Below are 26,443 nucleotides of genomic sequence, written 5' to 3'. Positions count from 1 at the left end.
AAATCATCTACAGATAAGCTATAAATTAAATGAATTTGGCAAGGTCTTTGAATAAAAGATCAACATACAAAATAGTTCAATATACCCACACAAATTTAGAAAACAAAATTGGGAAAAATATCACAGTACATATAAAATAAAAAATTGATAAAATTTTACTTCATCAAAATTAAATTTTTCTGCTGATGAAAAGATAGTGTGAAGAAAATTAAAAAGACAATCCACTGTGAGAAAATATTCACAATAATTATTTCTGAAAGACTTGTATAGAGAATATATTTTTTAAAACTATAAGTCAATCACAAAATAACAAACTACCTCATAAAAAAAAATGAGCAAAAGACTTGAACACATCAGAAAAGAAGCAGAAAAATGGGGAAAAGCACAGGAAGATACTCAACATTATTAGGTGTTAGGAAAATGCAAATTAAAACCAAAATGAGATACCACAAATGAAAAGACTGACATGACCAAGAGTTAATGAGAATGTGGAGTAACTGGAAACCTCAAACAATGCTGGAGAGAATAAAAATGGTTCAACCACTTTAGAAAACCATTCAGAAGACAGACATATTAATACGATTCTGACTCAGCAATTCTACTTCTAAATGTTTACCCAAGAGAAAAAAGCCACATATACATCTGCACACACACACATACACAAAAGACCAATACAAAAATGGTTATTAAAAGTTTTATTCACAGTAGCCCAAAACTTTAAAAATCAAAATTTACATTAACAGGACAATGGATAAATTATATATAACCATACAGGGGAATGCTGCTCAGCAGTATAAAGGAAATTACGGACACACACACACCAACATGGATAAACCTCAAAAACATTATGTTGAGTGAAAGAACAAGACACAAAAGAATATGTGCTGCAAGAGGACATTTATTAGAAGTCCAAGAACAAACAAAACTAGCAGAGGGTGACAGAAATCAGAACCTGTGGGGTGAGTTTTGGAGGGAATGATTGGGAACAGGCATGAGAGAATGTTCTGTGGTGATGGATGTTCTGTGTCTGGGATGGGGGATAGGTACACAGGATTTACCCTGTACATTTGTGCTGTGTACATCTTATCGTATCTAAATTATACCTCAATAAAAAAGTAATTATAAGATCACTTATACTAAAAACAAAAAACACTAAATGTATAGGAATAAATCTAATAAAAATGTTCAAGACTTCTACCCTGAAAACTACTGCTGAGAGAAAGTAAAGAAAACCTAAATATCCATGCCCCCTGATGTCTTGAAAAAAAAAAAAAGAAAACCTAAATACATGGAAGGATAAACCATGTTTATAACATGATGCACAGAAAGGATTATAAAATAGTAGGAAAGGACAAACTAACTACTCTATAAATAATCATGAAAAATGCGAAAAAAAAGGCAAAAATTACATCCAGTTTTTGCTAGCAAATGAAACTGGAGACTTAAATAATTAAAATACTTGATAAACATTTTTAAATTCATCACTAACTTGATAGAAAAATAAGGACATTGAAGTAAACAGAATACCAGGAAATAATCTAGTGCTAATGCTAGTCTTTGCCCTAATGGCTTTTGTTAACCTTTAAACTTCTGCTTTAACGATTGTATTGTGTGCCTAGTACAGGAGATAAAGTCCTGGGTCAGCTCAAAGTTGGGATTCTAATAATAGAACAATAAAGTAACTCTAATCAGGGTTCCAGAATTAGACAATAGGAATGGCAAAGAACTGATAATTCATATGGGGGAAAAAAATGACACATGGTCCCTACCTCACACTTATACAAAAATAAGCTAAAACTATAACCTTTCTAGAAGTAAACAAAGGAGGATATATTCATGATCTTGGAGAAAGCAAAGATTTCTTAGCATGAAGGCAAAAAAAATCAATATTAAAAGATAAAAATGTTAATATGAATTTCATCAAAATTAAAAATTGGTACTCATTAAGAAATATTATTAAGGAAATAAAAAGGCAAGCTATAGACTGAGAGAAAATATTAATAATACATATATCTGACAAATGACTAGTATTTAGAATGTTGTTATAAATGATATTTACAAGTTAATAATAAAAGAAAAAACAAGCAAAAGATTTTAACAGTCACTTACAAAAAGACATAGGAATTACCAGTAAGCACATGAAAAAGTACCCAATATCACTAATCACCAGAGAAGTAAAAATTAAAACCACTGTTAGACATCACTGTATACCACTAGGGCGTCCAAAATTAACAAAACAATACTACATGTAGACAAGGATGTGAAGCAACTGGAACTCTTATGTTGTCGGTTAGAGTGTAAAATAGCACAACTACCTTGGAAAACTGACATCCTTGATGTATTATGAGCTGTGCTTTTAACCTTCCCCCATTTGGTTACATGAATCAAAAGTTCCTCCTTTCACTTAAGCTAGTTTCACCTGCTAGGATCCAGTGAATTCTGGCTGACACTAACAGAGAAAACAACAGTCGGAGCCCCTGGTGATGTGGTGTTATGCTGGGCAATGTGGAGCCAGGGCCATTTAACCATGATTCCTAAGGCGAGGGCTTTAATGATTTTTTGCTCAGATATGCTTCCACAAAGCCAGCAACTCAGAACTGAGACCTAGATGGCATTTGTCACTTTCCCTGGCTGTGTACTTCTCCCTACCATGTCCTTCTGCAGATAATTTGTGTTGATCAGCATGAATGAATAAAAAGGAAGTGAGAGGAAATAACAAAAATCATGAAATAATAAATGTCACTGGTAAAATACTAATTAGAAAACTAGCTTTGGAGAATGTATAATGTACATGTAGTCCACATGACCATAAATTAAATATTTGCAAAAACAATGATTACACAGGGCATAGCCGTCATGAAAATGCTAGTGGCAATAGACACAGTCCTATATTCATGTAAGATGTTAAGTAAGATATTTGCATGTTCTAAGGATCAAAGTAACTGGATTGTACATAGACTAGTGGGCACATACAAGAACATTCTGAACTGGAGTTTACATTTTTTAAATGTCAGACAAATGTATCAATAAATCAAATGGAAAACTCATTGTATTAAATTACCTTCAAGTTTCTATTTACACACAAATAACCTTAATTTATCAGTATGACTTCTGGGTCTGGGTTCCTTCCTTAGCCCCATATTTCTCAGGTTTTCAAGCACTGGGGACATGGGTTAGGTGGGATTTATATCTGTCTGACTCTACGTCGTTCCTTTTGGAGGCATTCATTGTTTGATTCGTTATATTGTGGATCTTAGCTTACTCTAATGCAGCCAAAAGCAACCATTTCCTGTTTAGCTTTATCATATTTCCCATCCGATCTTTCTTAACATGTAGAATGTTTAACAAAAATAATGCATACCTGTGTCATAACACAAGACAAGTCTTGCACTGTGATTGCCCACACTCTGTGGCTCAAATCCCACTTCCAGTTGCATGGACTCTCCCACGTTAAGAGTTCCAACAGGTGGCTCTACAGAGAATGGCCTGCAACACACATGGAGACACACCATCAGAGCACATTTCTGACCAGTATAAGCAGCTGAGTTCTAGTTCTGCAGACAGCTCAAACCCCAAACTGCAATTTTGTGGTGTGGAAGTGAAGTATACTTTCCTCCCTAATGTGAAAGAATTTTTGTTTTAATGTTCAAATAACAGTAATACATCAGCAAGTTGAGGAAAACTTAAATGATGCAATAATATTCTTGTTCGTTCAGCCCTTCTTTTAACATTCATTGAGTGTCCCTGCTGGGCTCAAACACGCAGGTTACTGTGATTGCAAATGACTAAAATCCTGCCCTTGTCCTCAAACACTGAGATTGCAGTAAGGGACAGATTTAAAACATGTATGCAAATAACGTCACTTGCAAAGGCTTAGTGCCTTCAAAGACAGAAAAATCAAGTTTGTGAGAGGTCAGAGGAGAGAAGGCATCATAGTAGAAAAATATATCAGAGTCCCAAAAGTAAAGTGATGGTGCACTCAATCACATTAGGATAATTCCAGGTCAGTTTAATAAAGGGTCTATTTATATAAGGGGTGGAAAGAAGGCAGGGGAACTAACAAGAGATGACAAGACACAATGTCCCAGGTATTAACAGTAGAGCTGCTACCACTTCTAAGCCTAGTGAACTATGGGGAAAGAGCGGCTTTTAAACTCTGAAGGAGGGGCCAAAAGAGAAGGCTACCTTATGAGGAGCAAGGAGCGTTAGCCAATGGACACAGCCAACCCAGGTGGCCTCACTGGGAAGAAGACAATAGGGGAAAAAATATCCTGACCTCATGTCTCCTTTTGTCTGATTGCCTGCGGGACTCTCATTGGATGAACCCAACCAGAAGCCAGAAGTCAGTCTCCTCCAGGGCTAGACAGAGAATGCATCTGGAAAGGCAAACTGGGGACAAGTTCTATGTCTTGAAAATAGAATTTGGGGATGCAGACATTGTGGGGAGCGAGGGTTGATTTGGGAACAGGAAATCATTTCATTTAATTGTCTTGGAAGGGAATGGTAAAAGAGAAGTTGGATCTGATCGTGAAATACCTTAAATAACTTATAGAGATCTTTCTAAATAGGAAACCCAGCCCATTTAATTATTTTCATGGTCCATTTCACTTCTTTAAATTGCTGGTTTTTCAAAGTAATGTGTTGTGCAATGTATCTGGCAGGCCGAGCTGTTTCTGATTATTTACTTCCATCACAACAGTTTTCAGAGTCATCATTCCTTAAATCTTCCCTTTGATGATAGACTCAATTTCAGAAAACCTAAGCCTCTGCTATGAGGGTACAGAGTTGAGAGCAAGGGTAGCACTGGGAGGTGCCTGAGATTACTGCTGTGGGACCTCAGGTACTTCCCACCTCAGGCTATTGTTTATTTTCTCTAGTGTTTTCTACTTGATCTTCTCTCCTTTCACTTCTTGATTTTCCCACCTCCTTTTTCTGCCCCATCCCAGAACCCATGGCACCAATCCTCCAGTGAACCACAGGCACTACTGTAGTAGCATTCTGGGGCAGTGGTTATTAGTTTGGCCTCTAAAGCCAACTGAATGAGTTCATAACCCAGCTCTACCATGACCTTGGGCAAGTCAACCTTCAATTTCCTCACCTGTAAAAGGAGAGTAACAACAACACCTACTTCATAGGGTTTATAATGAGGGCTAACAGGGTTGCTATAAGTAAAGTACTTAGAATAATGCCTGGAGCCTTGGAAGTGCTATAAGAGTATTTACTATTATTTTTGTTTTTATCCCGCTTAATGGCAGACTCAAAATGCTAGAAGATGAACTTGAGCATAACTTTGAGTGTTTTTTTTTTATTTCAGAATATTATAGGGGTACAAATGTTTAGGTAACATATATTGCCTTTGCCTCACCCAAGTCAAAGCTACAAGCATGCCCATCCCCCAGACAGTTTGAATGCTTAGATGAGTCCAAGTTTTTATCCACTCTCCTTTCAACCCTTCACGCTGATCTAGAGAGAGTGTAAAATCCACACAGAGGTCATAACCGACCAATCTCTTATTCAGACACCTTGGTGGTCCTCATTATCTATGCAATCAGGCTCAAACTCCTATGCATTTGAGGTCCCGCACAATCTGTTCTGGTTTTTGCATTCTCTTTATGCACAGACATCCGTCCAAACAGCCTATGTGCCTGTAACGTCCCAAGTCAGTGTTGGAGCGGGATGGGGTAGGAAGGCTCTAGTCTCTTCACCTACAATTTCCCCCAACACTGCACCCGCTCTCCCTTTCCACCAGATTGTGCCTGGCACATAGACAGTCCAGAACTGCTAGGACCGCCTCGGAATAGTCACCTCTTCCCATATACTATACTCCTCCTGAAGGCACCTATGGCAGCACAGACTCAAAGTCACTTCAATAGAATATTCCCTGATTCTCCTTTTTATAAATAATATCTCCTACCTCTCAGAGGCTATAACTTTCTTTATACTTCTTATTTGGTTTACTTTGTAATAGAATTATTTTTCATGCCTGCCTCTCCCAAGAGCTAGAAGCTTGAGAAAAGTGGAAAGGGAAAACAAAATCTCATGAGCACATATTCTATGTTGGGTACTACACTGGGTGCTTTACATACACCAGTTCTTTTAATCCTTAAACAAATCCCGAGAAAGTAGGTATAATTATTTGCATTTTGGACTTGAAAAAACAGATGCTCCAGTAGGGCGGGCAACTTGCCCAAAGATGCCCTACTAGGTACTAGTGGAGCAGGGAGGAAAGCCTGCCTTCAAGTCCAGGTTTTTTCTGCCCAACCCAAACCACCCTGTAATATGGCAGCCACGCGATTAGATTCATCTTTGTGTCTCTCAACACCCTATGCACAGTTCTTTGCTCATAGGAGCCTATCAGAAGAGTTTGTTGAATGAAATTATAATAAACTTTTATACAGAAATAAAAATCTCTGTTTTTGGTTATCAATTTCTGTGACATCTTGGTGAAAGAGAAAAGGAGCAGACCTTCAGTAGCTCAAGAATATCTACTTCATGGAAGATGAAGGTGAGTCTCTCAGTCTCAAAGTTCTTTCCTTCCTATGGCCTCAGTAAGAATTTGAAGAATTAAGAACTGAGCCCAGTTTCCTGGCTTTGGGACCACAAAACAACCTTGCAAAATTTTCTTCTATCTTTGCCTCCCTACTTCCTAGTGTTTTTCTTCCTGTGCTGTGCTCTCATTTTCCTTTAAACATTTCTTGCTAGCAAAAGAACAGTTTTGAAATGAATTGGATATTATCAAATTGCAGAACCTAAGCTAATTTACTACAGAGAAAATGGCATTAGTATGCCATCTCTATGACCTCCAGGAATCCAAATTTCACAGAATGGTAACAGGTCCTTTCCCTTTGTGCTAATTGTTGGGTTTAGTTTACACCAAACTTCTTCAGTAGGTAGACAGTCGCCTGGGATTGCCATTGCTAGTTAAAGCTGCCTAAGCTTTCTTGATAAATCAGATGTTAATTGGATAGAGTGTGTTAAGCTCTGGAGCTTACACATCATCTATAATTTGATTCTGTATTTCATTTTACTAAATGCAGTTGGGCAGAACAGGCTATTAAAATATCAAGTATCAGAAAATGCTCTTATAAAGAAGTAACAGGTATTGCTCCTCAAGGGTATAAGACTGGTTCAGTCTATCAAAATGCTTGGTTTTGATATCACATCCTCATTAATACCGAATACTTAATTATAGAGGGAACTTGGCTTTGTGAAAAATCATGAGCCATGAGAGAGATTTGAAGGTTCAATCAGTTATGAACTGTTCTTAAGAAATAAACCTATTCCATCGAAATGAGTCAATATTTTAGCACAAGACTAAATATTGGTCCTATTATATTAAATATTGAATATGATATTAGTATTTTTCTTCAGATGATCTTTCTTATTTAATTCCAATCTCAAAATTTTAGATTTTGAAATTGCTTCCTAATCCTCTCTATTTCACCATCCAATATTAATCCTACCTTAATAGTCAAAGTTATTCTGATACCTATTAGAGTTTTAGGTCAAATTTGTGCTAAAGTTGAACAGTAATAGTTTATATTCTCTCTATATTTTATAGCACATTGCAGCTCCTTTTATTAGTGCAAAAACTATTATGCTTATTTTATAGTACTTGGAGCATATTTTAAAAATTTTTATTGTAGAGGTTTATAGTTGTAGCTTTGCCTTTGTAATATATTGTTAGTTAGGCATCCTATAAACGTTTATTGAGTGTTTATTTATTCTAGACGCTTTGCTAGACACTGAGGACATACAAATGAAAAGAGTTAGATACAATCCTTGCATTTGAGAAGCTCACATTCTAATAGGGGCAACAGTCACATAAAGAAAGTTCTAGTTTTTATAATTTACATGAACCTAACCATTTTAAAAACTTACCATTAATCTAATCATTATTTCAGTGAGAAAAAAGACAATCTTTTTTTTAAATAATTTCCTGTGAGATGTCGTTTCTAGCTTCATATTGACACTAATAGTGGCAGGACCAAAAGTAGACCCTGCGATTTTGACTCCAAATTCTCAAACTATATCCACTGTTCTACTGATCTATAAACAGTCATATTAACTGAAGAACCCTGTCAGGGCAACAGAATCATCTCTAGTTTTTAGAATGGATAGTTGTCAGAGGATCTCCCCAGAGATTCTAATTCAACATGATGTGACCACAAATTAACCACATCCTTTCCCATTGTAGCTATCAATGTTCTCAGTTGCAAACAACAGAAGCCAACTGTGGCTAATTTAAACAGAAAAGGGATTGATTGGAAGGATTTGAGGCAGCTCACAGAATCAACAACATGGTTTAGACACATGCATTTTTGTGGAAAGATCATAAAACTACTATTTCATAAAAAGTCTAAATAGGAAACATTTGCAAGCAGGGAATTTAATTGAGAGACTTGGTTACATAGAAGATGGAAGAGATGAGAAACCCAACTTAAGACGGTGAGATAGCTCCGAGATTAGTAACAATAGTTAAGCCATTTCTACCCTTGGGCTAGAGACAAAAGGAGAGGGTGAAGTATTATCAGGTCTTGGGGAACAAGTAGAAGCTGGCAGAAGCTGGAACCATGGCAGTCTAGTCTCACCGCAGCTAGAACCATAGAGGAGATGCAACCACTGCAGGGGACTCTGCTGAAGATGAGGGAGAAGAAATACCCCAGCTTCTTCCTTCTTTCTACCCTCCAATCTCCTTCTACTGCCCAGACTGGTCATCCCCAGCTGGAATCCAGCTGAGCCAGGAGGCTGGGACAGCTACCACAGCCCCACAGTGACATTGTGAAGAGCAGAGGAATGGTGAGAAATGGATCTGATGGCAAACAAGCCCAGAGCTGGCCCATCTTTGTTCTAACCCAAGTTTACATACTAACTTACTGGGGGAACTTGGGCAAGTCATTTCCTTTCTCAAACCTTCCTTCCTTCATGTGTATAATGCAATGATGGGCCAAAGGCTCTAACACTTATGTTTATGATTCCCTGCTAGTCCTTGAGTTGCCTCCCCATTTTACCTTAGAAATTTTTCTGTATTAGGAAAAGATGATTCACATGCATAATTATATGGATAGAAGAGTTTTAGATATTTTTCTGCAACTTCACACTATTAAATCTGAAAAGTAATTTTTGCTTCATATTTACATGCATCTAAAACATAAGAAATTGGCATTTATGTGCAGTTTTTAAGATTCAGCCAAATAGTCCATGAAGATATGCAGCCAACACTTGTCTTTCCACCTCAGGTGGGTTCTTCTTTTCATAGAAAAAAATGCCAATGTAACAGGAAGTTTTTAATATGTATTATGGATGGTGGTTGTGTATTATGGATGGGTTTTTTTTTTTTAAATTGAAAAAGATGAGCTCTATCTAAGTCATGGTGAGCCAGCGGGACAAACTGCTTCTTTCTCCCTCATACAACATATATGAGGCTCACCATGAGATCACAAAGACTGTACTAGCAGTTATGAACAATGTTAGGAGATGCTGGTTTCCAAAAAAACTTTTCCTTTGCCTTTGATGGTTGATTTATTCAAAGTGGTTCAGAGTCTTGCTTCCACCTAGAATGCAGAAAGCTGGAAAGAGTGTTTCTCTCACCCTAACAATGTAAAAAAGGTCAGATAAATAATGAAATGGCATCATTTCCTGAGCCTGTGAGAGAGCTGAGGTTGCAGGGCAAACAGTCTGAAATCTAAAGACAGACAACCCCTATCCCCCAAGGGAGATGGCACATGTACGTACTGTTTCACCTGTGGCTTTCACCTGCGGGAGGAAGAACTTCCCTACAAGCAGAAGAAAAAGTGGGAAAGGATGGAGCAAAAAGTATTTAAAGATATAATGGCTGAGATTTTCAGAAAATAATGAAAGATCTGGAAGTTCAGAGAACATTCAGCAGGATTAAAACCAAACAAAAGCAAAACAAAATCCTTAAAAACAAAAATGAAACCCACACCTAGACACAACATATTCAAACAGCTAAAAACCAAATATAAAGACAAAATCAAGAAAACGGCCCAAGAAAAAGAGATAATTACCTATATAGGGGCAAAGATAAGAACTATAACAGACTTCTCATTTAAAAAAATGTAAGCCAAAGGACAATGGAGTGACATCCTTAAAGTACTGGGAAAAAATAGTGTATATGTAATTGTTGACCCCAAATTCTATACTGTAGAAAAAATATCTTTCAAAAACGAAGGAAAAAAAATAAAGACTTTTTCCAGATAGACAAAAACTGAGAGAATTTACAGTAGACTTATATAACAAGAAATACTAAAGGTAATTTTTCAGCCAGGAGATAATACTAGACAGGAATGTGCATCTACATGAAATGGTTCAGAGATAATGATTCTCTTAGGATACTTGGAAGAATAAACACAAACTCTCTCTCAAGGGGTGTGCCCTCAACCTGCAATTATGGCCAGCCCTGCTACCTATAATAGGGCACACTGGGTAACTTGAAAACTCTTCCACCAGAAAATACCTAGAAAGACTGGATAAACTATGACTTATATAAATGTGTACTTGAGCATGTACAAAAATAAGGAAAACTCACAGAATTCCCAAACAAAGAGGATACTGAGAACTGGAGCAGGAAGCCACTGAGCTAATGCTAGGTCTGGCCTGGGTTCCGAAGGGCTACCAAAACATTCTCCCATCAGCAAAAGAGAAAAATGTCTGTCTTGGATCTGAGTAAAGGAAACAAAGTTTCTCTAGGAAATTCATAACTCTGGGCTTGTGTCTTATGCAATTTTAGGGTTTGCACATACACTAACAGTTCAGGAGTGGTAGTGTCTGAGCCAAGAAATTACCAAAAGAGTATTCTATAGCAGCCTAATCTTTGGGAACCAGGCAGAAGCAAATGCTAATCCTTTCTAGAGAGATGTGTCCTTAAACCAGGAAAGGATTCCACAGATAACGCCCTTACAAAAATTAGCTTAAATCTAGATCAATATACACACTAATTTTTAGAAAGTCATAGGGAAAAAAAAAAAAAAAAAAAACTTGACTCCCTGCTTCCTGTCTACCCAAACCAGTCATTCTTGTTAAAGCCCCACTGGTCAGCCACTGTTCTCATGTCCCATAACAAGTTGTTCCTTCCCATGGTATAAGAGAGTTCCTTGAGAGCAGGGATTGTCTCATCATCCTTTATACTGTCTCACAGTATCTACAATATTCAGATTAAAATCCAACTCCATCACTTATTAGCTCCATGCCATTGGGAAAGTGATGTAACCTCTATCTCCCTCAGTTTACTCACCTTCACAGCCAGCAATAGCAAGATGAGTCCTTCTCACATTTCATCACTCTGAGCTCTTCTATTTCTAAAAGCCTTTGTGATTACAATAGGCGGGATAATCCCTTCATTTTAATATCAGCTGATTAGCTACCTTAATTACATCTGCAACCTTAGTCCCCCTTTGCCATGTAATATTAATACAATAGTCACAGGTTCTGGGGATGAGGAAATGGACATATCAGGAGAACCATCATCCTGCCTACCACACTGGCATTAGCTCATTTGAAGAAAAAATAAAAGAGCAAACACTTGTTACATGGCACTTGCTATGTACCAGGAGTTTATATTTATTATCCTCCCAACAACCCCTATGAAGTGGCTGGTATACTTTTCCCCATTCTTCAGATGAGAAAACTGAGGACCCTGAGCCAAGGAATGTGGATGGCCCCTAGGAGCTGTAGAAGGCAAAGAACTGTATTTTCCCCTCAAGCTTCCAAAAAGGAACATAGTCCCGCTCTCCCTTTGATTTTAGCCCAGTGAAACTTCTTACCTACTGAAACATAAGATAATAAATATGTGTTGTTTTAAGCCACTAAGTTGGTGGCAATTGAAAAATAATCAAGCAACTTATAAAAGTTCTTGGTCAAAACAAATTTGTTTATTTATAAATTTCCATGTGCCATTCTCTATAGTACAAGAAGCACACTTATTCAGCATTTCAAAAAACCAAACAGGTTGAAGATTTAGTAAAAAAAATGTATATAAGCTATTAAACCTTGAATTTTAGTTTCCTCTGACCATGAAGAAGTCTACCCATCAGTGAGGACTTCCAGCTTTGGAATTGAAGATTGTAACAAGCAGTTCCACCTCCAATGCTATTCGAGAAAATTACTTATGCTGACTAGATTTAGCTATAATCAATCAAAAACAAGAGCCAAAGGAACACATACATACCTATGAGTTTTGATGTGAAACACAGCATCTCTCTTGCCAATGTTTCGTACCAGCAGAATCTTCTGGGTGCTGTATTTGACAGGGCAAGTGGAAAAATTCAGCTTGTCAGGAAAATCCAGGATGGCTCGCGCACCTCTAGCTTTGATGGGTACGATAAACTTTTCTCTTTCAGTAACACAGGTCAAAATATGGGCATAATCCTGTAAGGGAAGGGTATGATCACAATCAAGATAATTACGCAAGAAAATTGGTCGTACGCCAGGCATTTTGCACAACAACTTAGTGTATTTCTGTGAAAACTTCTCAAGACAATTACAGATGTACTTTTAATGAGATTCTCTTTTCTGAGAGAGAGAGAGAACTGTTCGAGTGTTAAAACCTACCAGCCTGTAGAGAAGCTCATGTTTCATGTGTTTCCCAGATACTAGGGAGATAGGGTTGGGGACAAGGACAGACAAGGCACATTATTCTTTAGATCAAAGGAGGTTTACACCAGTTCCCTCATGCCATCCTTCTAAACTCTATTTATCCTTCAAGTCATGTATTAGAATGTTGATTCTAATTAATGGCTTCTTTATGCCCATACTCTCTGCAATGTGACTTTGCAGCTCCTCCATCCAGAATGGAGTTCCATTTGCTTTGAGCAATAGAAGGTGGCAGAAGTTATTTCAAGCTGAGCCTTCAAGAAGCTTCAGGCATGTCCAGTCTTGTTCTTAAAACACTGCCAATGGCATGTGAACAAGCCTGGTCTAGCCTACTACAGCATGTGAGCCTGGACGTGCCAGCCAGGATCATGCTAGAATGTCCTACAGCCAGCTGATGCCCAGATATGTGAGAGAGCCCAGCTAAGATGAGCAGAGCTGCCAACCTGATGCATAAGTGGGCCCAGGCAAGACCAGAAGAACCACTCAGCTGAACCATAGTCTTGTGAGCAATAATACATTTTCATTATTTTAAGCCACTGTATTTCAAGGTGGTCTGTTATTCTACAGCAATAGGTAATAGATACATAGTTCAGTTTAAACTTCACCTCCTGTGCAAGGCTATTACTGACCATTCCAAATAAAACGGCTGAAGCCTGAGGTATCTATCTTTCCCAATCTTGAATCTAAATGCAACAGAATTGCTGAATAATTACTCTTTTTTTTTCATCTCATAAGATAGAAATAGAATGCTTGCCTGCAACATAGCAAGGAAAAAGTTAAAAGTAAACCCTCACCTCATAAGCAAAACTAAATGTAAGAGGAAAGGTATTAACAGTTCCCTCAAGAATAGGCCAAAAGCTCAGAAGTCACCATACTTAAACTTGTCACATACAATAAACTTGTTACCTAAACCAGGTTTATTTTTCTTAATTTTAAGTTTTCCCATCATTTTAGTGTGTGTTTTAGCTGCAAGGCGATCTTGCTAAATGTACAGTCACTTTGAACTTAAATTTCCTTTTGGCAATCATGTAGTAAATGGTATTAAGTGATGGAAAAATTTTTTTTTTTTTTAAAAAAAGCTCCCTTTGGGCTTTGGGCATAGTGTAGGAATGAAGCCGTCTGACATATAGACCTGAAACCACAGAGCAAGGGTGAAGCAGTAGCATCCACAATTATTGTATTCATTCAACTATGTTTATTAAGTACCCAGGTGCCAGCACTGTAACAGGTCTAGGAATACAACTGATTAGGAAATGCAGACATGGGCATGGCCTCTTCCAGCTTACATTAGGATGGAAGAAATGATGAACAGATGAATAAAGGATATACAATGCACAGTGCAATTCATATGTAATAGCTATAAAGACAAAATAACCAGAATGGTCCATCAACAGCCTTTACACCTGCAATTCTCTCAGCCTCCTGGAACTCCAAACTCTACCCAGCTGCCCAGTTAGGACCTCATTGGGTATAAACTCATCATGTCTCAAACCAAAGTCCTTGATGAGTGCCACTGCCTACCACTGCATCAAGACACCCTACTGAGACACAGGAGTGGGGGCTGAAGTCCAGCCCACTGCTGGCCCCAGCTGCACCAGCCCAGTAGGGGGACCTTTTTATAGTACCCACAAAAGCCCCATGAAGCCAGCTGAAACCCTGCTCCTGATGCTCCCTATACCCTAACCCCATTCCCATTCAGCCTCCCAGTCTTAGACCTGGCCTCTCCAGCCTTCCAGTGACCTGGATTTAAAACCCTAGAAGAAGAGCATCCTTGATGCTCTATTTCTCAGTTTCTTGGGAAATTCTGTAGGCCCGACAGCAAGACTGCAATCACTGACCCCTGCAATCACTCACCCCTGCCACCCAGTCCTAGCCACTACAATCTTTCCTGGGATAACTCCTGGGACTCTATTTCTACCCTTGCTCTCCTAAAGTCAAGTTTCCTCCCAAGGGCCAGAGGGATCCAGTTCAAATGTAATTCAGCTCAGGCTGCTCTTCTGCTCAAAAGCACCCCAGCTGAGGCTGGCATGCTTGTGAGGGCCCCACAGCCTGGTGCCCCTGTCATTTCTCTGGCCACATCTCCTTCTTTCCTCTTGCTCCTCCTGCAAATGCAGCCTTCCCCTTCACAGCCTCTGCACACAGTGACTTCTCTTTCTCTCCCTGGCTGCCTTATTTCTAAATTAACTCTCATTCTCCTGCCTGACTGCTCCCAAGCCTTCCATCCTGGCTTTGGTCTTCCTCAAAGCCATCTAGTATATTATGTATTCTATCTACTTGTTTAGTTTAACGAGTCATCCCCCACCATCGCCATGCCAACAGGAATCTCTCCCTTCTTGCTTTGGTATACTCAGAGTACCTAAAACAAGGCCTAGTACTTAGCAAACATCCAACAAGTATTCGCTGAAAGAAGGAAACTGAGCAATAAAATGGTGGTTAGTGATGAGTGAAGAGAATCTAAGCACAATACGGGGACAGAGAGTGACTGGAGAGCTCTTTCACATAGAGGTCAGGAAAGGCCTTTATGAGGAGATGACATTTAAGCAGACAGACCTGAGTGGGTGAGAGATGAAGCCATGTGGGTGGATGGCTCTCTGGGGGGAAGCATGGTTTGAAGCCTGGTGCCAGAGCAGAGCAAGACAAGGAGAGTGTTTAGACACATGGCCAAGAGGTTGTTGGGGCCAGATCCCACTGGATCTTGTAGGCTGTTTTTAGGACCTGAGCATAACTGAAAGTATTTGTGATGCTGACAGCTGATCATGATGTAACCTGGGTCACACTAGCTGCTATGTGGCAACAGACTGTAAGGAGACTGCAGTGGGGAAAAGGAAGCTAGTTAGGAAGCCACTGCAACAGTCCAGGCAAGAGATGACACGGACTTGGACAGGTGTAGTCAAATGCTCAGCCTAGTGTTTGGTGAGAAGCAAGTGCTCAATAAATGTTAGCTGTCATTATTAAGCTTTTGCAAAAAATTTGTGTATGGCATATAGGAAAAATTTGATGATAATACTCATAATAATAATAGAACAAGATATTTTCAGAACAAGATATTTTCAGACAAGGGCTTTGACGAAAATAAAACATGGTAAAGTGATAATATGGGACACGGGGCTGCTTTAGGTTAGTATAACCAAAGAGGCCTCACTGAGGAGGTGACCTTTGGTTGGAGACCTGAACAGCAAAGGAGCCAACCAGATGAGATCTAGGAACAGAGTGTTCCTGGCAAGGAGAATTGCAAACATAAAAGTCCTAAGGCCAAATGAGTAATAAAAATTAATGGACAGTGTTCATGAAATTTATTACAATTGAGTTGTTAGACTCTTAGCTGTGCAATAGATTCCGGTTTCTAGATGGTAATGCCACGCTCTTAAATTATGTTATACAGACACAAAGAAGTACAAATTGCACAAAGCATACTTGATTTTAGAAAACCCCACAGAATTCAACAATGCAACAGTCTAATCTGATTACAACAGAATCCTAAAGAGATAAGCACCGTTTTCACTTTTTCTTAGGAGATCGAAACAAGCCAGCCCAGGTTTTGTCGGGAATTATAAACTGGAAAGCACCTGACACATGTGAAAACAATATTAATTGAGACTTTGAGAGAAAGAACAAAAGCTGCTGCTGAATCCAGGATGAGAGGAGTGTTCCTGACGTGTTTTGTCTTATTTTATTCTAAATTCACAGATCCTCTGCCTTGTTCTATTAAAAATTTAAGACAGCTGAAAATAGTTTAGGAGACTAATTGAAATATTGAGAGGGATGTTCTCAAACCTTTTCAAGGTCTGAAATAAGTAAGGTTTGAAGCTTGATCAGAATTACGTATTTTTTCATAATCAAGTCACATACCCATAACGAATATGAATAAAGTTCTTTAAACAATTCTTTTAAAATGCATTCCAATTTCTGAAGCTAGCCATTTAATATGATTATATTAGGTTATGTAATATCGCATTATATACTGCTCTACTGGCTTAAAATCAATTCAGATGCTAAGACTTGGGAGGCTCTGTCGGCATGCCAGCCAAGCAATTCAGTCGATGTGCCCCTTTCACTGTGCTTAGATCCAGGGCAATCAGGTCACCATTGAAAGCCAAAATATTTCTTCTGAGCTCTTTCCCCTCTACTATGAAAGACTTAGCCATGAATTACTTTATATCCTTAAATGCTATCCTGTATGACAATCCTCTCCAGATGAAACTTTCGAACCATTTTTTGTCACTAGCCTTCCTTCCAACATGCCCCTCTTCCAAACTCTAAAAAACCAGCAGCAGAATATGCAATGGCAGACATGACTTTCTGAGAAGTGAAAAGAACGGATCTTGATTTACATGAGCCCCATGATAGAAAGCAAACATGGCAATAATTCTGTCCTTTCAAGTCTTAGGCAAAGGAAAACGATGCCTTGTACTGCAGTACGTGACTGTGGCAGTGAAGTGCAAGGCCAGTGTGATGACGCCCTCACACCCTCTTTCTGCCTTTGTTCCGCTCCTAAACTTTATGGAGGGATGGTAACCTGAGTGAAACCAGATATGATTAGGACTCGTTGAGTTTAATACTCAGTGGCTCTGGAAAATGTTCTAAATTTCTTAGCCAGATAAAAGTATTTATTATACACTATCTTATCACTCTGAAATTCACCCCTGAAAAGGGAAGAGTCAGTTCTGAAGTCCTGATCACTTTAAACATGAGACTGATCAGGTACCTTGGGTCTTGTCCTCTACCACGATGGCTCTTCATGTGATTTAGCTGGGGCCCTGGCTTCCTAGCAGCATCTACATTGCTCCATCTAGTAAAATAGGATGACCTCTGACCTTTGGCTTGAAAAGAGACCTAGGACTTCCAAATTTATTTTGACCATTGTTGTCCTTAGTATACAATGATAATGTGGTTACTTCATGATTCATGTATAAATCATCTACTTAAGGTAATTTAAATTTCCTCTTTAGCTTTTTTACTTTCGAAGGTACCCGTAAATGTACCAATGTACCTGCCTTCACCTCTGTTTCTAAGGCCAACCTCTCCCCTGTGTACAAGATATCAACCCTTCTCACTTACTACAGGATTTTTCTGAGTCACTAGTTTTCCCTCTTTACTGAACATGCAAGCATCAGCTTATAATCATGCTTGACTAGGCCTCATCTTAAATATGAAAAACCTACCCTTGACACCAACATCCACCTCCAGTTACTTTCCCATTTTTCCAATTACCCTTTCCAGCAAACTCCTCAATGGTGTTATTCATGCTCCATCTTGCCACCTCCTCACTTTCCATTCTCTCCTTAACCCACTAAATTCGGCTTCTGTACACAACGTTCCACAGAAACTCTTCTTCCCAAGGTCACTGAAGGCTTTGCTAAGCCAATGGTTAATTCTACATCCTCATTTACTCCTGATTCCTAACTGTATCCACCCAAGCCTCAAAAACCTGCCTTTCCTCCTCTGTTCCCTGTCTCAGTAAATGGAGCCACCATCTGGCCAAAATCTCGAGTCCAGCTAGATTCCTTTCTTTCTCAAAGCCTTCATCCAATCCATCAGCAGATCCTGACAGCTCTATAATTAAACTACTGTAGATATTGAGGAGCTTTTGCCATTTTTAGTTGTGATAATGGCACTGTGGTTAGGCTAACTTCAAGAGAGACAAATAATGAAGTATTTATAGATGAAATAATATGCTGTAAGGGGTGGGCAAGGGAAGGATAGATCAATACAGACAGGTTGTGTACTGATAATTTGAAAAGCTGAGTGATAACAGTTCCTATGCTGTTCTCTCTACTTTTATACATGAGTGAAAGCTTCCATAATAAAAATATTTTATTAAATATTTCATGATGGCTTCCTATCCAAATTTGCATGGCTTCAAAGATCCTTCATAAGCTCCCCTTCTGCAGGCTCATCTCCTACCATTTTTCTAGCAGCTTCAACTGTTCAGCTCTGCTGGCTTTCTGGTACTTTCCTGAGCCTGCTGCTGAGCATATTTCTGCCACTGGGCCTTTGCACTTGCTGTCCCCTTTCCTAGACAGCTCTTCCCTCAGATATTTGTAGGGCTTAAATTACTTCTCTGCCCAGTGTCATCTCAAAGGAGAAATCTTCCCTGACCTTCGTATTGAAATAAAACAGAGCCACCATCACTCTCTATTCTCTATTATGTCAATACCTGAGATTAAATTATGTATTTGTTTTACTCATTGTGGACCATAAGCTCCATGAAGGTCAAAGCTCGTTCTATTCTCCACTGGATCCCGGCTCATAGAACTGGGCCTAGCAATGAGTGAGGGACAGAATATTATTCATTTTAATACCTTTACTTAGATACTAAACTATTAAGTTCTTCACAAAGAGAATTCCTAAGATCTTCATTAGCCTTATTATCAAATTATATTTATCAAGTCCAGAAAGCTAAGAATTAGTGATGTGACTCATTGAAGATATGAAACAAAATGGAGAGAAACTCCTTTCTTAGACGTCTTTTCCCTGCTTGAAATGACAAAAAGAAAGTTAACATCTAATATGTTCATGACACAAAGATATTTTAGCCCTTTTTATATGCTTTTGTCATCTGTAGGCCATCTTCAACTTGAAGAAACTTCTCTGTATTTTCTTGAGATGAATTTCTCCTTACTTATCTCACTTAACAAATATTTACTGTACACTTCCTATGTGTCAGACACTGTAGTAAGTAAGCACCAGGGTTCTAGGGGTGACGCAGACAAAAACTGGGGAGGGCTAACTCCAGGCAGTAGGAAAACAAAATCCTGGTCATTATTTTTACCAATAAAAATTGCTGATTGCAGAAAAATTTGTGATACCTCTATTTAATTCAAAATGCTGGCACTGTTGTTTATTAATATTGTATGACTAGATAACATAAAACATATTCACATTTTCTATTCTTCTTAGGCTATGATTTTTAAATTTCAAAGTAACCAATTAGGAAGACCATTTTGACAACAAATTAGAAATTTTCTTAAAACATAAGGCAGTAATCTAATTTCACCACTTCATACTTTCTTCTAAGCATTCCTGCCATTTCTGTATGACAATACTATTGCAAACAGGTGCTTTCTTCAGTTCAAGGAAGTATCCTCTTTTGCTTTCCCATAAAAGCCTAATAATTTTCATTATCATTTTAATAGTAAAGATACAAATTTAAGAGGTCAAGGAAAATGTCAGGCTTCAGAATTTTATGGTGTTATTTAATGATAACATTGACTATTATATTTCTACAGTGCATGATATGTATACTCGGATTATTAGATTAATGGCATCTCCAATCAGTTTTTTAAAAGTCTGTGTGAAAAGAGATAAGAAAAGCCAAAGTGAATTTGCTGCACCTGTTATCTGGGTATTTGGCATTCTTAACAAGTTCCATCCCCAGGAAGCCAGATTAATAGATGACAGGGAAAAATGTAAATTGCGTTATCATCTTCGATGTGCTAATATACATGGGTGCTGAAAATCCAACTGCAAGAGGACTGGCTTATTAACTGTGGCATGCTACAATTTACATATCTCACCCTCCAGATGTGAGAAGGGTAAATGAGAATGGAGTCTGCTCAGATCAGCAGGGGATAAAGAAGGGGGGGAAATATGTATACTTTGGCTATCAATTTGCCCAAGTGAAGAAACAATGACACAGTGAAATGATTGACTTTTATTTTTCCTAAAATAAATCTGGCTCTAGTTACTCCTTGGCTGCATTCTGGAGCAATCTGGAAAACAGCATCCCTACCCCTTGCTGGTCATTCCTGCATGGCCCTGTTGACTTTCCAACAGTGAGGATGAATGCAGATACCAATATGCATCACCAGTCTTAGCCAGCAAAAGGAGAAAACAACTCATGTCTTTAGAAGGATGAATTTTATAAATTATACAGAGCTTAGAGTCCAAGTCCGACATAAAATCGTAATGTAACTAAAACTGGATGGCTAAATTTCTCATTGGTAACCATGATTCTCACTGTGTCTCCTCATACATGTATACATGCATGTGTGCGTGTAGATAACTTTCATGTATTTAGATGAAGGATCATTATAATAACATTTAACTTAGTTAATTTTTTTAATTAGGAGTTTCCCAATAGACATGCCATGTTGGATAAATGGAATGGTAAGAGGGAATAAAAGAGCTAGTAGCCAGGCAGCTATCCTCAATGGAAACGTAGCATTTCATATTTACAAAGTATATACCAATATAGCTATAATACACTTCAACTATTTATTCACTGTATAGACAATCTGTAATAAAATATCTTTCTTTCTTTTCTTTTAGCTTTTGATTATGTAAAGTTTAAAACAGAATAGTATAATAAACCCTAAAATGTGAGGGGTTTATTATATCCATCACTCAGATTCAATAATTATTAATATTCTGCTATTCTGGTTTCATCTACACCTCCACCCCCTTCCCCTCTATTATTATACAGATTTTTTAGGTAAAATTTGTGTGTGTGTATAAGCACAAATATTAAATGTATAATTTTGACAAATTCATCCATGCAATCCACATGCCTATCACAATATAGAACATTCCATTTCCTTAGAAATCCTCATGTTTCCATTTCTCAGCCAGACTAACTGCAGGTAGAAAAATACTTATCCAACAGAAGACATATTTTGTTCAGCACAGAAAAAAAAAGTAAGGAAATCAAACCCCCTAATCCAGCAGGCTTTGTATTTCAAGCAACACAAAGGCTTATAATCAGCTTTTGAAATGACAGTGTAGGAATCCAACACCCAAACTAAATTCAGGTACCATTCTCTTCACAAACAGTATTCAGATACAGAGCCTCCAGAAAAAAAAAATGAGGAATTCAACAATGCATAACAAAAATCCCTGCATCTGGAGTTATTTATCTTTTTATTTATTTCAGTAGTACCTCCAACAAAATTATAAGTCCATAAACACAACCCAAGATAGAAACAGTAATACTACAAAGTGGCAAAATAATAACAGTATTATCATAATGGAATTTTTGGCCACTCGCTGTGAGTACATGCTTAACAGACCACATTAAATTCTCCATCCCTGTTCTCCAGAAAAGTAGGAACAGCAGCAATGGTAGCAGGAATACTGGCATGACCTTAACAGCAGCTAGTCAGTACTAGTGGTGGAGAAGCAGGGACCCACAGCTAGTGTGGCTGACTCCTCGGTGCTCTCCTGATTCCAGCCGTAATGGTGCAGCACAGATAAGCACGGAAGCTATTAACATTATATATAGCCTACATTTTGTTATGCCTATTTAAGTCTTGTTCTCCCTCCTCGCTGCTTCAATCATGCTGGTAAAACTCTTTCCTCCTTCTGACAAGTCCCCACTTAGGCCCAAAGAGAAGAAAATGTGACCAACAATTCTATCCCCTGCAGAATGGCTGGGAAGAAGGCTCCACCTTTAGTCCCCTTTACATGCTCCTTCCATCCTAGGAGCAACTAGAATGTCTATAATTGAGGAGAGTCTGACAATGGGTTAGATTCCCCACAGCTATGGTGGTGCTGGAGGAAGGCGGCCTCTTCCTTCTGAACCCAGGCTCTGCCTAGCCTGCCTGGGTGCAGATGGGGGCAAGCAGACCGGGTAGGTCTCTGCTCTCAGTAACAGCTGTTTTGCTTGAGCTCAGGTGGACTGTAGATTACTTTGGCCCTTAATCAAGGGCCAGTTATCTACCAGGCATTGGGGAGCAGGAGACCCCATCTGGGCCTCAGGTCCTAGCCACATTCTCTGCCATTAATGAGGCTGATACTGTGGTCAATATCTGGGTCTTGGGTCTCTTTCCCAAATTAGTTAGAATCTGGGGAAGAAAGTTGTAACCAGCTATGGTCCCAAACTTCCCAGAAGCCATAATCTTTATCTTTTGTCTCAGTTCATTGCATCTGGACTACACCTTTTCCTTTTGATGTCCCTCTAGCTGTATACACAAATATGAGCATACTGGGGTGGGGGCCAGGTGGGGCATGTCCTGCAGGATTACCCTTCTTTACACCATGGCTACTTATAGTTCATATGAGCCCTCAGCACTGTCTGACAATTTTCTCCTCATTCCCAGAGGTGTACTGTCCCCTTCTCTCGCCTACCTTTAACACTCATTTCACCACCATCACTACCTACACCATCATCAATGACAATACTACCACCATCTATACCACCATTCCAATACCCACCCACCACCACCAACATCAATACTACCACCACCACCACTACCAACAATGACAACAATACCACCACCACCCACCAATGCCAACAACATCAATACCAACAACAACATCAACACTTCTGTGAATGTTCAAAATTGAATTGCAAACTGTTAGTGACAAGTGCTAGTGACAAGCGTTTAACCAGTTTCTAGCCAGTGCTGCTATTACCTTGTTCTCCTCTGGCATGAAGAGGATTCGAAATACCGATGGCACTCCTGGCGCCACTTTGTGGCCAATATCTTTGGGGCTGATTACTTTAAAGTACGGTGAACTTTCCTCAACAACTTTCACCATCCTTGGAATCTGCAGGAAAAACACACAATGATGGACACTGTGCACATGAAAAAGAAGAAGAAAAAGCATAGGCCTTGGAATTAAACACAGACTGACATCTCCATCAACTACTTACTAGACATGTGACCTTGGTCAGGTCTCAACTTCACTTTCCTCAACTATAAAGGGAGGTAATAGTACCTACCTTTATCCCATACAAAGTAAGCGCTCAATACATTTTAACCTTAATTTTTATTAGCATTATTATTGTTACTCATTTTTATTATCATTGCAAGTCCTTGTTTATTTTATTATTTAAATGTGATTATCTTCAAAGGCCAACTGCTTAATCAGCTAAAACCCTACCCGCATAGTGGAGGTAAGCTGGATTTCCCAACATCTGAGAACTGCTCTAGAGAAGAAACCACACTGACTGCAGTCCTTCCATGGGCCACGTACTGCATATGACATGCCACTTCATCCTCACAGTAACCTTTCAGCTTCATTATAGCTCCCAACCCAAAGTGGCATAGCTCTACCAGGCAAGGGTGCTGGGAGTCAAGTCCCACCTGACTCTACCCTGCCTCTATGGGATTGTAATGAGTGAGCACACTATGGAGCAAGAACAGAAAGCCCAGTGGGATATCCCCCAGGCCAGCCTCAGCAGCTCCAAACCATTCCATTCTGTTAAAGGCTTATTCCTCCACTGGAATCTGAACCCAGACTAGTCTAACTCTGGAGTCTGGGTTCTTATATTGTACCCCAAGTAGAATCATGTTATGCCTTATAGAGTGTTCATGGCTTACTCTCACTCTGTGTATGTGAGAGAAACAAACAAAAAAATAATAATAATGACCAAACATTCCCTGTCTTTTGTAATTCATGCCAGTGAGGAAGCAAATAAAAGGAGAATGGCACAGAAATCATTCCTCAGTGACCCAGATCTCTTCTGGTGGTTCCTTATGAGACCATGAACTAAGGGAGCAGAGAAGCAGGTTTATATTAGCCAACTCACATGAGGGTCCTGGAGTAACTCACCTGAGGACAAGCCTGCCTGGCCTGAAGAAAGGTGTCTGCTTGTTTGGCAGCTGGACATTCCCTAGATGGGGACCTTCTTTTCATAGGGCCAGAACTCTGGCTGCAACTTACCGAGAGGATTGTGTTATCTGTGGGAACTGAGTGTCCTCTGGCAGGTGAAACATACACTTGTCCTTTACCCTGGACTTGCTCATATATACCCACTGATAATAATTTCTTGTTTGGGGTCAGGGAGGGGTGGCCAAAGGGCCATTTGTGGACTAGCTTGTCTCTGCCTTTAACAGCCAAAAAATACCTGGGAAAGAGTCAAAATAAGAGAAAGCAAAAAGGGAATTGGAAGGGAGAAATGAACTGGTTGGCAGCCCTACATGAAAAGACAGAGTCCCAATGTGTATGTAATGTACCTCTTCTTGAGCTCTAGGAACATAAAAAACCTGTGGACCTCGGGTTCTTTTTCTTCTTTGTCTACCCCTTTAGCTTCTGTCCCATGAGCTTTTCTTGCTAACATTACTGTAGCAAAGAACTAAATAGACCATTTTCTCCAGAGTCTGACTTTGCTATCTCTAAATCACCCCATTGATCTGTGAAAGGCATCACTAATTCCTTTAATGAGCTACTGTATCAAATATAACTGTGAGTCTTCCCATTTGCTTTGGATTCTTGCATAGTCTTCAGTTATTCTCTCTTTTTTCTTATAGCTAGAATTCTTTGTCTCCACACTTAGACTCCTATAGGTATTTCTACTTGTCTTTACACCTAAAGTTTAGCATCTCTCAGACACCTTCCTCCCCATCTGATTACTTTTCACACTTAAGTGTGTTGCATCCGGACCTTCTGCATTATTCTTTCTTTCATTATTGTTACATGTCAAGGAAATCCTCAGGCATTTAATACCTTTTCTTGAAATAAATCTCTAATTTATCTTTGAAGAAAAAGTCTAAAGAAGAAATCCTCAGTTGGAGTCACAAAGAGATAAAATATAGAGAGCAAGAGAGGCCTCCCCAAAGTAGCTGCAGACAAAATCTGAAGGCTATCTGATATAGAAAGGTGAAAACAGAAAAGGGGGAAAGGGATCTACATTTTTTAGAAAAGCAGGTTTTTTAAAGGTACAATTTGCATAACATGAATTCATTACATAATATAAATGTAAATGCTCAACAACTGCAATTCATATGAGCAGAGTTTATATCGTGAATTGGGGAAATGGTGTCCCTAATGAAGAGTACACAAACAGTAGTAGATGCCCTGCCTTAAAAGAAAACCTAGCCCAACTTGTCACACATGAGAACTGCATGCCATTCATCTAGTCAACCCTTTAGTCAACAAAAATTTAGTGCACATGTTGGGAATTCACTCTTTGTTGGGCACTGTACTAGGACTGAACATACAGCAACAGACAGACATAGCCTTGTCTTCATTAAGCTGACAATCAAAGGGCGTGTTTTCATACTATTTTCCTAAGTCTATCAAGTTAAAGAACTTACCTAAGATCTTACAAGATCCCATTTTACTTAACCTCTTCTCATATATCCTGAAAAAGTTCATCTACCCTGGGACCATACTTACTTTGTCAGTGTTCCTCAAAACCAGTGGAACTTCATAGACTTCACATGGAGTGTAGTTCTGAAATATGATTTCTGATGGAAAGGGCTGGAATAATGCCTGATCCAGGTCAACTGATGAAAACTGCAGTTGAAAGAGTAAATTATTCATCTAGACACACAGTGGCAAAAATGACTGGGGAAGATGAGAAAATACTACATAGACCTATGGATATTAAAACTAAGAACAGGAAAAACATTCAAAAATAGATAATCATTATAAAAAATAATAGTTATAATTAGTGAGATTATTGTCATCAACTTCTTTAATATAAAAGAAAATACAAATTTTGGTCCTCAGTTTTTTAAAAAATAGGCTAATAAGAATATTAATAGACTTCCATTTCCAGTAATTGTGAATGAGGTAATTTGAACCAACTCCCCTATGAAAATAACCAGGAAAACTATATCAATAAGTATCTGCTTGGAAGCAATGGAGAACTAACAAAATAGTAAAGAATTACTGGCTAGAATCCAGGAGAAAACAGATAACTAGGATGGTGAATGGAGTCAAGAGAGAAAATGGGGCTACATTTTTCTTTCATGTACTAATGTCGGAAACCGGGGTTTAAGGGAGAATAGGGTATGTGGGTATTGTACTTAGGTTAAATAGGGTATTGTACTTCCCAATAAATTGTTCTGTAAGCCTAAAGCTTATCTTAACAATATTAATTAAAAAATTAAGATTGGAAAGAAAAAAATGTCATTATTCTCAGATAAGATTTTTGCATAGA

At 38.7% G+C, this 26,443-nt stretch overlaps 1 protein-coding gene across 2 annotated transcripts in view; it reads right to left on the bottom strand.

Moving 5' to 3' along the window:
- Positions 1-26,443, bottom strand: part of HYDIN (HYDIN axonemal central pair apparatus protein) — a 315,495-nt gene that overhangs the window by 251,749 nt on the left and 37,303 nt on the right. For both annotated transcript variants that reach the window (XM_012772427.3, XM_075995778.1), the window contains exons 4-7: positions 25,675-25,794; positions 22,966-23,100; positions 12,188-12,387; positions 3,362-3,486 (exon numbers count right to left, since the gene is read on the bottom strand). In XM_012772427.3, the coding sequence (XP_012627881.2) occupies positions 3,362-3,486; positions 12,188-12,387; positions 22,966-23,100; positions 25,675-25,794 (580 nt within the window). The remainder of the gene's footprint in view (positions 1-3,361; positions 3,487-12,187; positions 12,388-22,965; positions 23,101-25,674; positions 25,795-26,443) is intronic.

The sequence above is a fragment of the Microcebus murinus genome, chromosome 20 (assembly GCF_040939455.1).
Source record: "Microcebus murinus isolate Inina chromosome 20, M.murinus_Inina_mat1.0, whole genome shotgun sequence".
Classification (NCBI taxonomy): Eukaryota; Metazoa; Chordata; class Mammalia; order Primates; family Cheirogaleidae; genus Microcebus; species Microcebus murinus.
This window is presented reverse-complemented; position numbering and strand designations above follow the sequence as displayed.